The following is a 14,932-nucleotide window of genomic DNA, read 5'->3' as shown; positions in this document are numbered from 1 at the left end:
AAAGAAAGAAAAAGCCGGGCGCAGTGGCTCACGCCTGTAATCCTAACACTTTGGGAGGCTGAGGTGGGTGGATCACCTGAGGTCAGAAGTTCAAGACCAGTCTGGCCATCATGGTGAAACCCCATCTTAAAATAAAATAAAATAAAATTTAAAAAAAAGGAAAGAAAGAAAGAAAGGGAAATCTTATTGCATAATTAACAAAGTGAAATCTTCAAAGACATATGGCCTCCATTCTTATGCCTCAGCTCTATTCCCTTCTCCACCTGGAGGTAATCAGGGTTTTTTGTTGTTGTTCATTTTCATTTTATTTTTCTATTTCTCCGCTTCCTGGGCTCAAACCATCCTCCCATCTCACCCTCCTGAGTAGCTGGGACTACAGGTGCACACCACCAGGCCCAGTTAATTTTTGTATTTTTGGTACAGACAGGGTTTCGCCATGCCACCCAGGATGGTTTCCAACTCATGAGCTCAGGTGATCCACCTACCTCAGACTCCCAAAATGCTGGAATTACAGGCATGAGCCACTGTGCCTGGCTTGCTCTTCTGTTTTAAAAATGTAACTATAAAGATATATCCATATCCTCTTCTCTCTTTAGTTAAATGGTAGGATATTACCTTTATTTTTGGCCACTCTACTTTTTTCACTAGTGATCATGACACAGAGATATTTTTTATGGGTTCTACAAGTGCCTAGTATTTTCCTATGTTAATGAATCTTAGATTATTCAATCATTCTGTGCTGAATGAACTTTGGGATGTTTCTGGTCTCTTACTATTAAAAGTAGTGCTCACTGAATAACCTTATGTATATATCTTTTTTGTATTTTTGTGATAGATGGATCAATTGATAAGTGGTATATAAAATTTGACTAGATACTGGCCGGGCGCAGTGGTTCACACCTGTAATCCTAGCACTTTGGAGGCCGAGGTGGGTGGATCACCTGAGGTCAGGAGTTCAAGACCAGCCTGGCCATCACGGTGAAACCCCATCTTTAAAAAAAAAAAAAAAAAAGAAATTTGACTAGATATTGCCAAATTTCCCTTGAGAAAGAAAGTAGCTCAGGGCAGTCTGAAGAATGTGAGGTATGCCAAATTTATTAGGCCCAGAGAGACATGAGAATGAGTCTTTAGGCCAGACTCCGTGGCTCACACCTATAATCTCAGCACTTTGAAAGGCCAAGGCAGGTGGATCACCCGAGGTCGAGAGTTCGAGAGTAGCCTGGCCAACATGGTGAAACCCCATCTCTACTAAAAATACAAAAATTAGCCAGGCATGGTGGCAGACGCCTGTAATACCGGCTACTCGGGAGGCTAAGGCAGGAGAATCACTTGAACCTGGGAGGCGGAGTTTTCAGTGAGCTGAGATCGTACCTCTGCACTCCAGCCTGGGTGACAGAGCAAGACTCTGTCCCAAAAAAGAAAAAAGAATGAGTGTTCAATCACAGGCCTGCCCCTCTTCTCAGGTGTCGTCCTCTACCCAGCCAGGGTAGCTACTTAAAGACATTTTTTTTTCCTTTTTCTGTTTGTTTGAGATATAGAGTCTCGTTCTGTAGCCCAGATTTGATTGCAGTGATGCCATCTCAGCTCACTGCAACCTCTGCCTTCTGGGTTTAAGTGATTCTTGTGCCTCAGATTCCCGAGTAGCTGAGATTACACGTGCATACCACCACACCTGGCTAATTTTTGATTTTCTAATAGAGATGGGGTTTCGCCATGTTGATCCGGCTGGTCTCAAACTCCTGGCTTCAACTGATCCACCTGCCTCAGACTCCCAAAGTGCTGGGTTTACAGGCGTGAGCCACTGCACCTGGACTGCTTAAAGGCATTTAGTTTTTTCTCTCCTTCCTTGTAGTTTCCAGACTAGCTGATAAATTACCTAAAATGCTATCACAAGTTGCACTATGTGGCCCTCACCCATTATTTTCATGTTCCTGGGATTAGTGATATAAAGAACAATGTATAGCCAATCAATAGCTTATGTTCAATTTAGGAACCACCCCATTTTTTCCTTTCAAAACTCACTTGTTACTGCTGCTAATTGGAGCATATATTTCAGGGGAACTTGCACATATGTCTCCCAAGTTAAAGTCCTTGAATTCGGCCCTGATAAACTTCCGATTTATACTAATTTTACCTCAGTTTCATACTTGAGGCTGACACCCTCCTCATGGATGATACCATTTTTGCATTTCCACCAGCAAAATATGAGTGCCTCTATCCTCACTGGCTTGGAAACACATTGCATTGTCAAACTTTGAGATTTTTCCCTATCTGATAGTTGAAAAATAGTATCTCATTTTAGTTTTAATTTGCATTTATCTTCTGAGTAGTAAGATTCAACATCTTTTCACATATTAAAGGATCCTTTATTTTCTGTGTGTGTGTGTGTGTGTGTACTGCAAAGTGACTGTATCTCTTGCCTATTTTCCATAGGCTGGGTTTCCTTCCCCTCTCCATCCTTAGAAGCCCATCATATATTAGGGATATTTGCAGCAGTGTGCTGGAGCTGGCTAGTGCCAGCTTGCAAGTGCTGACTGTTAAATTTTTAGGACTTTTGCATTCCAGCTGATGTAGCATTAGTGCAGCTGATGTTACATTGGCAAGTTAACATTGGCTATGGTGGGAGTATTTACTCTATGGAATTTGGCAAATGAAATAACACCCTCCTGACCCCCACTCCCGGAAAGAACACATAACTAGGCATTAACCCACTGTCTATGACAGAAATTGGAAATTGAATTCCCAGTTTGTCATTTATCTTTTTATTTTGCTTATGATGTGTTTTGCTATGCAAAAATGTTGTTGTTTTGTATACTTCAAATGTTGGTCCTTTCCTTTATTGCACCTGGATTTTGAGTTAGAAAAGTTTTCTCAATTTCTTTTTTTTTGTTTTTTTAAATTTTTTTGTTTTTCAATTTCTTGATTATAGAAAAATTTCATCATAATTTCTTCTAGTATTTATATAGCTTTACTTCTTTCAAAAAATTAGATCTTTGATCCAGTGGAATTCATCTTACAGTGGAAAAACAAATATGATGGTGCTCTGGTTTGAACATGTCCTCCTAATTTCATGTGTTGGAAATGTAACTCCCAAATTTATAGATTGGTGGCATTTGGATGTGGGGCCTTTGGGAGGTAATTAGGATTAGATAAAGTCATCAGGGTGAGGCCTCCATAATGGGATTGGTGGCTTTATAAGAAGAGAGACCTGAGAGGTTGACATGCTCTTGCTCTCTTGCCACATGGTGCCCTCTGTCGTACTATGATGTAGTCGGAGGGCCCTCACCAGATGCTGGCACCACACTATTAGACTTCCCAGCCCCCATAATCATGAGCTAAATAAACTTATTTTCTTTATAAATTACCCAATCTCAGGTATTCTGTTATAGCAACAGAAAACAGACTAAGACAGATGGTATCTTCTTCCACTGGCTACCCATTTATCATAGGACTATTTATTAAGAAGGTCTTGGCATCTTTATTATTTATTAGACTTCCAGATGCCATTAAATTTATTTTTTGGTTTTCTTATTTTTTGAAATGTTTGCGCTTTCTATTCTGTTTTATTCATGTGCTGCCACGGGTTTGAACATTTGTCCCCATCAAAACTTATGTTGAAATTTATACCATTGAGACAGTGTCAGGAAGTGGGCTCTTTGGGAATAATTTGGGCCATGGGGCTCCACCCTCCTAAGTGGGTTTAGTGCCTTAATAAAGGGACTTTCGGGCATGCTCTCTCTCTTTCTCTCTCTCTCTCTGTCTCTCTCTCTCCCTCCCCACCCCCTGCCTCTCTCTTCCCCACCAGATGCTAGCACTCAGATCTTGGACTTCTCAGCTCCCAGAACTATGAGCAAATATGTTTCCTTTTTATTATAAAATATCCAGTCTTAATATTTTGTTATAGCAGTACAAAACAGACAAAGGTATGTGTCAGTATTATCTTCTTATTGTACAGGCTTCGTCATTGTCCATTTCTCTTAGGGCTTTCTCAGATATTCTTATTTATCCTTCCAAGTGAATGTCGTAATAAAATTGTCTTAGTTCTAAAGCTCCCTTTTCTGTTTCTTCTGCACAGTGTTAAAAAATATGACATTGCAGCATCTGAGTTCCACCTCCTCTGTTCTGTTCCTTGACTTTTGTCTGGACATTATCTTTCTTTTTTCTCTAACATCTTTGTCTGGATAATTTGAATTCTACACGCATAAGTTTCTCCTCAGAGAAAGCATTTCCTGTATTCATCCAGTACATTTTGAAATCACTAATTTAGCTGCTGAATAGTTATGGAATTTTGGGCAAAATTATCCTCATTTTTTAAATCTATACATTGTTAATGAAATGTAATTTATTTCATAAGGTTTTTTTGACAATTAAAAAGTAATTTTCAATCAGTTCTCAGTCCTACCTATCAGCAGAATTTGACGCATTTACTCATACTCTTGTTGAAACATGTTCTTCAGTTGACTTTCATGACACCGTACTCGCCCAATTCTCCTCCTAATTGGCCTCTCCCTCTCTTTCAGTCTCTTTCAATGTTTATTCCACAGCTTCCAAACTCAAAATGTTGGAGAACCTCAGAACTCAGATTTTAGACTTCTCCTCTCTATTTAAAGTTAATCCCCAGTGAGCTCATACCATCTCATAAATTTAAATATGTTGACAACTCTCAAATTTATATCTCCAGCCTGGACCTCTACCATGTGGTCAATATTTATACATCTGCCTGCTTCCTTATCCTCTCTGCCTCGATGTCCAGCAGGTATCTTGGAGTTAACTTATTCCAAAACAACCCTAATATTTTCACCCAAACCTGTTTCTCTTATAGTCTTCCCAATCTCAGTTAATGACAATTCTATTCTCCCAGTAGCTCAGGAGAAAACTCTGTTTTTCCTCCACTTTACTCCACTTAATCCAGCAGAGACTCCTGTTGGGTCTACATTTAAAACATATGCAAGAAGAGAGCATCTGCAGAGGAGAGCTGCCCAGCACAAGTGACAGAATCTGAGTGCAATGAGGAAGATGTCTCCACATGGAGGGCACTACAGTGTGGCTCAGGGTTTGGGAGCCTGCGCAGGGTGAGTAGAATGCTCATAGCGATAAGCAGGCTATCCTGTGACGTCAGAGCCCGGAAGTGGCAAGAAGGATGTTTATGGAGGGGGTGGTCCAGCACAGAGTGTCAAAGCCCCTGCAAGATGAGAAGAGTGTCCACATATCAGGGGCTGATGAGTGGTCGGCATGGAATTCTGTAACCCAAGTAGAGTGAGGAGGGCATCTGCATGAAGAAAGGGTAGGCAGTGGTGATGGAAGGTTGGGTATATACAGGGTGATTGATCCTAAATGTGCATACATGAAAGACATGAGAGTCTGTTAGAGACACTAACTCAAAATCCAGAAGCAATGTGTTACTGTGTGTTAGGTAGATAAAAATAAAAGAAGACTGAATGTAGTGGTTCACACCTGTAATCCCAATATTTGAGAGGCTGAGGTGCGAGGGTCCCTTAAGCCCAGGTATTTCAGACCAACCTGGGCAACATAGCAAGACCCTGTCTCTACAAAATAAAAATAAAAATAAAAAATTAGTTGGGTGTGATGGCATGTGCCTGTAGTCCCAGCTACTTGGGAAGCTAAAGCAGGAAGATCACTTGAGCTCAGGAGGTAGAGGCTGCAGTAAGCTATCACCAGGCTGCTGCACTCTAGCCTTAGTGACAGAGTAAGACCCTGTCTCAAAATAAAGTATAAAATAAAATAAAATAAAATAAAAATTGGTGGCTTCAGTGTATGAGGAGAAGACAAGACTAGGATTGTAGTGAAGGATGAAGGGGAAAAAACGAAAATAAATCCAGAATATTAGATCAGAATCAAAGTTGTCATTGTAAACTCATGGCTTCAATAATACACACATAAACACAGAAATAAATGTAGATGTAAAGGTGTGTGTAAATGATTACAAACATATTTACATATTCCTTAGCTCTGTCCGCTGAGAGGACCTTAAAGCAGCAACACATTAATAGTAATCAGCACACTGAATGCATGACCTGAGTTTCTAAATTCCATATTCCACCAAAGGGAACCAGGAATTCTTGGAGAAATGATTGATCTCAGTAGTTTCAATGTGTTCCTGGGTCTAGGAAGTACAAGATGAAACTGGACCTTCTTAAGCCAGAAAATAAAGAACTGCACAAAGAGAAATGGGGACATGCCAAAAGGACACAGATGCTAGCTGACATGAAAGAGATTCCATTAGCCAAATCTTAAATCATTTGAACATCAAAATAAATAATGACAATGGCTTATAAACCATTTAATGAAATAAACCATATAATTAAATGTAAGATAAGTGAGTAAATTTAAAGTTTGATGAAAGATGAGGTATTTACAAAGACTCAACTTCATCTACCCTCTCACAGAATACTTTTTTTTTTTTTTTTGAGTCGGAGTTTCGCTCTTGTTACCCAGGCTGGAGTGCAATGGCGCAATCTCGGCTCACCGCAACCTGCACCTCCTGGGTTCAGGCAATTCTCCTGCCTCAGCCTCCTGAGTAGCTGGGATTACAGGCACGCGCCACCATGCCCAGCTAATTTTTTGTATTTTTAGTAGAGACGAGGTTTCACCATTTTGACCAGGATGGTCTCGATCTCTTGACCTCATGATCCACCCGCCTCGGCCTCCCAAAGTGCTGGGATTACAGGCGTGAGCCACCGCACCCGGCCTAGTACTTTTTTTTTTTTTTAAGACAGGGTCTCACTCCATTGCCCTGGCTGTAATGCAGCGGTATGACCATAGCTCACTGCAGCGTGACCTCCTGGGCTTAAGCAATCTTCCCACTTCAGCACCCCACTCAACCCACTCCCTGAGAGGCTAGGAATACAGGCTGGACCACCATGTTCAGCTAATTTTTTTTTTTTTTTTTTTTTGAGACGGAGTTTCACTCATGTTACCCAGGCTGGAGTGCAATGGCGCGATCTCGGCTCCCCGCAACCTCCGCCTCCTGGGTTCAGGCAATTCTCCTGCCTCAGCCTCCTGAGTAGCTGGGACTACAGGCACGCGCCACCATGCCCAGCTAATTTTTTGTATTTTTAGTAGAGACGGGGTTTCACCATGTTGACCAGGATGGTCTCCATCTCTTGATCTCGTGATCCACCCACCTCGGCCTCCCAAAGTGCTGGGATTACAGGCTTGAGCCACCGCGCCCAGCCTAATTTTTTTTTTAATCATTGCCTAGCTGGTCTTAGACTCCTGACCTCAAGCAATCCTCCCTCCTCAGCCTCCTAAAGTGTTGGGATTACAGGTGTGAGCCATTGTGCCCAGACTAGAATACTTATCAATTACAAATGGGAAAAGAGTAACTTTATAATGGAGAGATCTGGCAGACACCATCTTAACTAGGTGATCAAAGTTAGCATCATCAATATTCAACACATTGAAATCATATGCCATCTGACAGAACATCACAAAATCACAGCACTACTTCTGTAACATTCTCTACCAAAGATGAATAAGCTGAATATAATAATGAGAAAACATCAGATAAACTCAAAGAGGGTGTTCTACAACATAACCTTCCCATAATCTTCAAAAGTGTCAAGGTCATTACATCGGTATAGTATGGAAAGTTAAAAAAAATTAACAAAAGTTTGTCAAGGTCATAAAAGTCAAGGAAAGACTAAGGAATTACTCCAGACTGAAAGAGAACGGAAAGAAAATAAAGACATGGAAACTAAAAGCAATGTGTGATTTTGGAAAATCACACAACTAAAATGTACTGTATGATTTCATAACTTCTGTTATAAAGAACATTAGTGGAACATTTGGGGAAAATTGAATAAGGTCTGATTAAATGTTAGTCATGTGACTTTTTTCTTATTTTAAAAGTTATATTGTGGTTATACAAAAATGTCATTGTAGGAAACATACATGAAAGTATTCAAGAATGATGGGCATCTCAAATGGCTCAAAAAAACAAAATCTTTGTACTGTATTTGCAACCCTTCTGTAAGTTTGAGATTATTTCCAAAAAATAAATATTTGTATTTTGGAATCCAACTAGCTCTCATCATCTATGACATGCAAGGCCAAGTCATCTTCCTCTCTCACTTGCATTACTTAAAAGCACCATGATTACTTTTATTTTCTCCCATGGCTTCTATGCGTCAGGAATTTAGGAAAAGCTCAGCTATATGGTTTTGGCTTGAGGTGTCTCATGCAAGTGCAGTCAGATGGCTAGAGTTGGGACACCTAGAGAATAAAGCACTTCTCTCTCCATGTCATCTCAGGACCTAAGTGGTTTCTCCATGTGGGCTAATTCGTACTTCCTTACAGCCTGGTGGCCTCAGGGCAGTCAGATTCCCCATGTGGCAGCTGTAGGCTTCCAAAATGGGTGTCCCAGTGAACAAATCAGAAGATATTTGTCTTTTATGACTTAGCCTTGGAAATCACATAACATCACTTCCACCATACTCAATTGGTAAAACAGTCAAGAAGCCTATTCAGTTAAAGGTGGAGGGGACAGGGACCCTGTCCCTCTTGACTGGAGAAGTGTCAAAGATGAGCTCATGGACTGGGAGTTGGCATCATGCCTATCTTTGGAAAATACCATTTGCCACAGTGGTTTGTTAGGCCCTGTAGGGTCTGGACCCTCACTACCTCCCTGAGCTTTCCTGTTATTTTCCTTCTTGCTCTGTTTCAGGCAGAATGGCTTCTTTGAAAACTCAAGCATATTCCTCCCTCAGGGCCTTTGCCTTTGTTCTTTTTCTCTCTAGAACATTCTTCCCCTATATATTTATTATTATTTTATTTTTATTTTTTTGGAGACAGAGTCTTGCTCTGATGCCCAGGCTGGAGTGCAGTGGTGTGATCTTGGCTCATTGCAACCTCCGTTTCCCAGGTTCAGGAGATTCTCCTGCCACAGCCTCCTGAGTAGTTGGGATTACAGGTGTGCACCACATGCTCAGATAATTGTTGTATTTGTATTTGTATTTATTTATTTATCTATCTATCTATCTGTTGAGACAGAGTCTCACTCTGTCAATCAGGCTGAAGTGCAATGGCATGATCTTGGCTCAGTACAACCTCTGCCTCTAGTTAGGATTATAGGTGTGCACCACCACGCCCAGCTAATTTTTGTATTTTATTTATTTATTTATTTATCTACTAAGACAAAGTCTCACTCTGTCACCCAGGCTAGAGTGCAATGGCATGATCTTGGCTAAGTACAACATCTGCCTCCCAGGTTCAAGTGTTCAAGCAATTCTCGTACCTCAGCCTCCCAAATAGCTGGGACTACAGGCACACACCATCACGCCCAGCTAATTTTTGTATTTTTAGTAGAGACAGGGGTTTCACCATGTTGGCCGGTCTGGTCTCGGACTCCTGACCTCAAGTGATCTGCTTATCTTGGCTTCCCAAAGTGCTGGAATTACAGGTGTGAGCCACCGCACCTGGCCAGGATATTTCTTCCTTTCTTTCTTTCTTGAGACAGAGTCTTGCTCTGTTACCCAAGCTGGAGTACAGTGGTGTGATCACCGCTCCCTACAGTGTCGACCTTCCAGGCTCAAGCAATCCTCCCACCTCAGCTTCCGAAATAGTTGAGACCACAGGTGCATACCACCACATTGGCTAATTTTGTTCATTTTGTTTTGTTTGTTTGTTTGTTGGTAGAGAAGAGGTCTCACTATGTTGCCCAGGCTGGTCTCTAGTGATCCTGGACTCTAGTGATCCTCCAGCCTTGGCCTCCCAAAGTGCTGGGATTACAGGTGTGAGCCACCACACCTGGCCTGAAGTGGATTTTTATAGCAGTGGATAATTGATGCACCTTCCTTCTCTTTGTCACACTACAATCCTGGTCATGACTTCTCAAACATAAATGCTTCTTTTCTTTTGTTCTCATCTAGGTAACACACAGTGTGAAGCAACATACAAACACATATACATATATATATTTCTTGGAAACAAGCTGCATTGGTTCCCTAGAGCTACAGTAACAAATTACCACAAGTTAGGGGGCTTGAAACAATAGAAAGTTATTCTCTCACAGTTCTAGTGGCTGCAATTCATAGTCAAGGCGCAGGCAGGGTTATTCTCTCTCAAGGTCCCTAGGGAGAATCAGCTTTGTGTCTTTCTCTTGGCTTCTAGTGTCCCCAGCAATCTTTGGTGTTCCTTGGCTTGCAGCTGTGTAAGCTCAATCTTTGCCTCCATTGTCACATGGCATTCTGCTCCTATGTTTTCAGGTCATATTGGATTAAGAGCTGACCATCTTCCACTACGACCTTATCTTAACTATGTCTGCAAAGACCCTTTGTGCAAGTAAGGTCATGTTCTGAGGTATTGGGGAGTAGGACTTCAACATATCTCCTGGGGGAATACAATACAATCCATGACACATGCCCATCATTTCCTCCTCAGTTGTACATTCTAGAGCCCTTAAACATTTCAATCTTCAGTGTGACACGGTGGCTCATGCCTGTAATCTCAGCACTTTGGGAGGCCAAAGCAGGAGGATAATTTGAGGTTAGGAGTTCGAGACCAGCTTGGCCAACATGGCGAAACCCCTACTAAAAATACAAAAATTAGCTGGGCATGGGCACAAGCCTCTAGTCCCAACTACTCAGGAGTCTGAAACAGGAGAATCTCTTGAATCTGGGAGGTGGAGGCTGCAGTGAACCAAGATTGTGCCACTACACCAGCCTGGGTGACAGAGGGAGACTCTGTTTCAAAAACAAAGAAACAACAAAAATGATAAAACAGTAATTCTTTGTGTTCAATCAACAAAGACCTACTGAGTGCCCACTATGTGCAAAGAACTCATCTGGGCTTTATTTCCTTCAATCTAATCTGTATAAACACTTGGTCATTAAATTAGAATTTGTATTTATTTGACCTCAGTGTTTTTCCGTTGGAACAAGGTAAGCAAGCAGTGAGGAACACAAATGCCTGTGAATGGTGAAATGTCTATGCCAGGCATAGTTGCCAGGAGATTTAACAGACTGGCAATTACTCATTTGTAATCAACAACCTTTTGCAAAGTCAAAGTTGGTTGGTGTTTTGTGGGCCAGTTAATATGACCACAAAATTCAGCTTTTCGCCCTTGCAATGAGAGAGGATGATTCCTCAGCTATTGTTGTTTGTTTGAACATTTTTTTTCTAAGCCAAATTTCCCCAGGATTTTCTTTCCGGTTTCTTTTGGAGTTGGAACCTCCTATGTTCCCAGCTTTGGAGATTAGAAGTACTTTCTCCACACCTTCAGATTTTCTAGTATTGCAAATTTGTACTTGTCCAAACTTTTTCATTCTTTAGTTAGTTCTGTTTAAGTTTTCTCAGCCTTTCATTTATGTTATTTACTTCATCCCTTTCTCTGCATTCTATGGGTTATTTTGATGACCTTTTCCCAATTACATGAATTCAATGTTTAGTTCATTTATTTTCATTATTTTCATTCTTTCTTGCTTAGTAATGAGCATGTATGAGCTCGGCTAGGCACTGTGGCTCAAGCCTGTAATCCTAGCTCTTCAAGAGGTCAAGGCCGGCAGATGACTCAAGGTCAGGAATTTGAGAGCAACCTGGCCAACAGGGTGAAATCCCATCATCTCTGCTAAAAATACAAAATTAGCTGGGCATGGTGGTGGGTGCCTGTAATTCCAGCTACTCACAAAGCTGAGGCATGAGAATCACTTGAACCTGGGAAGCAGAGGTTCAGTGAGCTGAGATCGTGTCACAGCACTCCAGCCTGGGACCCTGTCTCGAAAAATAAAACTGTACAAGGTATGTATTTTCTTTCTTTTTTTTCCACAGCAGAACGTAAAAGCTAATGCCTTTTCTAAGTACCAGGCTGTCTACCTATTGAAATCTCCCCACCCATTCACCCAAGATTCACTCCCTGAGCAAGTCTTCCCTCAGTGTCTTGCCCTGAAATCATTTCTATCTTCTTTGAAATCAGTTCTGGACCTCTGAGGAGAAAGGTAACTGTGTTTATTTTCACAGAGCTTTCTTTCTGCCTTAGCATAGTGTCCCCACACAAAGCAATGATAATAAATGGACTTGACCATTTAACCTGTAGCTGTCATTGCACTAAGTACTACAATACTTGAACTCCTCCATTCTAATCCTCTATGTCCATTTTACAGACAAAATGCTACTCACTGAAATGTCTGTCCTCTGTTTCCATTCTTGAAACATGCCAAACCTCCAGTCTTAGGGCCTTCCTCCTTGCCTCTGTCTCTCCCCTCCCTTCCATATTCTAATTCAGTACTCAGCACAAAGGCCATCCCTTCAAAGCTCTTCCGATCGCCTATCCACAGCAGCCTGCCTCCACTCTTTCACACACTCTCTTATGTTATTTATAAAAGAATCTCACTTAACAAAAGCTAGATTTCTTCTCCTGTAAGATGAGGTAGGCCCTCTCGGCTCAAGGTCACTCCCTGTGATTGTACACAGAGAAGGAATGGGAAGAGAGGGCGCTCGGCAGCAGAGGAAGAGGAAGGAGGGAGGGGCGACGCGGAAGTGGGTGCAGAAGCGGGGCGTCTGGCGGTCCAGGGGAGCAGAGGGGAGGGGGTCTCGAGTGGGCGCCAGGTGGAGCGGGGACAAGGGTTGTCAAGGGAGCTCGGAAGGGAGTGCGGTGTGTCCGGCAGGGACTGGGGAGGGCAGCGCCTGCCATGGACCAGGGGCGACGGCTAAGAAAGGCTTGATGGAGGGGTGGGTGCGGGTGGATTCCGAAACCAAGCGGCTCCCAGGGGCGACTAGAGGTAGGCATGGGGCGCTCAGGAGTTACCAAGGTCGGACAGAAGGCAGCGCGGTCCACCCGGCCGGGACTGGGCCGGACAGGGCGAGAGGTCGCGGAGAGGCGCGGAGTAGAACTGAGCTGAGTGGAGGGCGCGCGGAGGTGGGTGCAGAGCGGCGCCCAAGGGATCCGGGCCCAGCAGCCGTTGGAGAGGGGCCGCGGGGCGGCGCAAGTGGGAGCCGGGCGGCCTAGCGAGCGCTGAGGGGGCGCGGCTTGCACTGCGGGACTGGGCCGGGAGCCGGGCGCCGGGCAGGGGGCGCGCCGGGGTCGCCGAGAGGCGGGCGCAGTGGTGGGGTCTGGCGCTAGCGGGGCGGCCCCAGAGGCCGTCGCCTCACTTCCGGGAACGCCTGGGAGCCGCGGTCGCCGCCCTTTAGGGCGCTGCCAGACGGCCGGCGCGGGCCGCAGAGCGGGTGAGCGCGCAGGCCAGGCCAAAGCTGGTGCGGGCGCGGCGCCGGCCTCGGTCTGCGGCTATGGGGGCGTCCGCGCGGTTGCTGCGCGCGGTGATCATGGGGGCCCCAGGCTCAGGCAAGGGCACCGTGTCGTCGCGCATCACCAAACACTTCGAACTGAAGCACCTCTCCAGCGGGGACCTGCTCCGGGACAACATGCTGCGGGGCACAGGTGGGAGCTCTGGACCAAGGGCCTGCCGTGCGCTGTCTCCCGGGTCAGGCTTTGCGGGCGAGGGGCGGGACTGGGCACGCGGGTGCCTGGCTGAGGGCGCAGCATTTCTCTCCCGCTGCCCGGGACAGAGACCTCGGGCTGCTGAGCGACTGCGCCCCGAAACCTCCGGCCTTCGTGGGCCGCTTTGGGGGGGTTATGGGGTGGGGAAGGGACTAGAAAGTTAGGTCAAGCTCGAAGTCCAGAGACGAAGGGAAACCACCGGGCTTTGTTTCAGAGCCACAAGTCTCCCCGGTGGCAGCCACTCTTGGGGGTCCATCGAGCTGAGCTTCGGCTTATTCGATCTGCTGGTGTATATAGAAGACTGGCGTTAGCCCTGCTGGAGTTTGCTTGTCTTGTCTTTTCCTCCTCCCTCCCTTCCTTCCTTCCCTTCCTTCCCTTCTTTTCCTGCCTCCCTCCCTTCCTTCCTTTCTTTTTTTTTCTGTTTTCTTTTATTTCTCCTCCTCTTCCTCCCCCTCCTTCCTCTTCTTTCTTTCTTTCTTTCTTTCTTTCTTTCTTTCTTTCTTTCTTTCTTTCTTTTTTCTTTCTTTCTCTTTCTTTCTTTCTTTCTTTCTTTCTTTCTTTCTTTCTTTCTTTCTTTCTTTCTTTCTTCTTTTCTTTTCTTTTTTTTCTTTTCTTTTCTTTTTCTTCTTCCTTTCTTCTTCTTTCTTCTTTTTGGTGTGGCTAAGCTCTATAGGATCTTATAGTTCTGACCTTTCCCCCATAATCCGAAGGCCAAGCATTATTGACCCTTGTTACGATTACTAAATTATCTCAAATTTTGATATCCCTAGATTTCTTAGACAGCAAAGCTATTCTTGCACTTGGTTACATAAAATATTTTGTTTCTCATGCCAAATAAATTCTTACAACTCAGCACAAAAGCCAGTTAACAATCTACACTATACAGTGGGTGAATTTGTGGTATGTAAATTCTCCCTTAAGAAGGTTGTTTTTAAAAAGCCAGTAGCAGGAGTTTTTTTCTCAATAAATGTTGACCTTTACTTTTCAAAATAGAACCCGTTTTGAAACTCATTTTGAAACCCATTTACATAGAAATAATGCCTAAACAAGGCCCCCCCTTTTTTTTTAGGATGGAAAACAGGATAGAAGTGCATAGCATAAACAGCAAACACCCTCTTTTTAGTTCCCCACCTCAGTCCCATTCTTTGGTGGAGAACAGCGTTTCCTTCTAGAGAGGTTTATTTTACAAGCACAGATATGTGTATCCTTTCTCGTATGTAGTATGTGATCATACTATGTGTATATACTCTGCACCAGTGTGGTTTCACTTTATATCTGGGATATATTTCACATGAAGATGGACAAATCCATTTCATTCTGTTTTTGTAGACATGTGTTTTCAGAATCTGGTATGATTTATTTAACCATTTCCCCCTTAATGGACATTTAGGTTATTTCCAGCTGGGTTTTGTTTGTTTGTTTGTATATTTAAAAACGACTGACATTTAAGTGAAAAAAAAAAAAAATTTAAGTGAAAAA

At 43.4% G+C, this 14,932-nt stretch overlaps 1 protein-coding gene across 3 annotated transcripts in view; it reads left to right on the top strand.

Moving 5' to 3' along the window:
- Window positions 1-12,600: 12,600 nt before the first annotated feature.
- Window positions 12,601-14,932, top strand: part of AK3 (adenylate kinase 3) — a 21,161-nt gene continuing 18,829 nt past the window's right edge. The window contains exon 1 of one of the 3 annotated variants that reach the window (XM_037727317.1): window positions 12,601-12,737. In XM_037727317.1, coding sequence (XP_037583245.1) covers window positions 12,680-12,737 — 58 coding nt within the window. In that variant the 5' untranslated portion in view covers window positions 12,601-12,679. Of the gene's footprint in view, window positions 12,738-12,882; window positions 12,979-13,023; window positions 13,394-14,932 lie in introns of those variants that run through there. The other 2 variants (XM_037727318.1, XM_017496982.2) reach the window with 2 other exon arrangements.

The sequence above is a fragment of the Cebus imitator genome, unplaced genomic scaffold, assembly GCF_001604975.1.
Source record: "Cebus imitator isolate Cc_AM_T3 unplaced genomic scaffold, Cebus_imitator-1.0 Scaffold227, whole genome shotgun sequence".
In the NCBI taxonomy this organism is placed as follows: Eukaryota; Metazoa; Chordata; class Mammalia; order Primates; family Cebidae; genus Cebus; species Cebus imitator.
The sequence above is the reverse complement of the archived record's forward strand: the minus strand, read 5'-3'. Positions and strand labels throughout refer to the sequence as shown.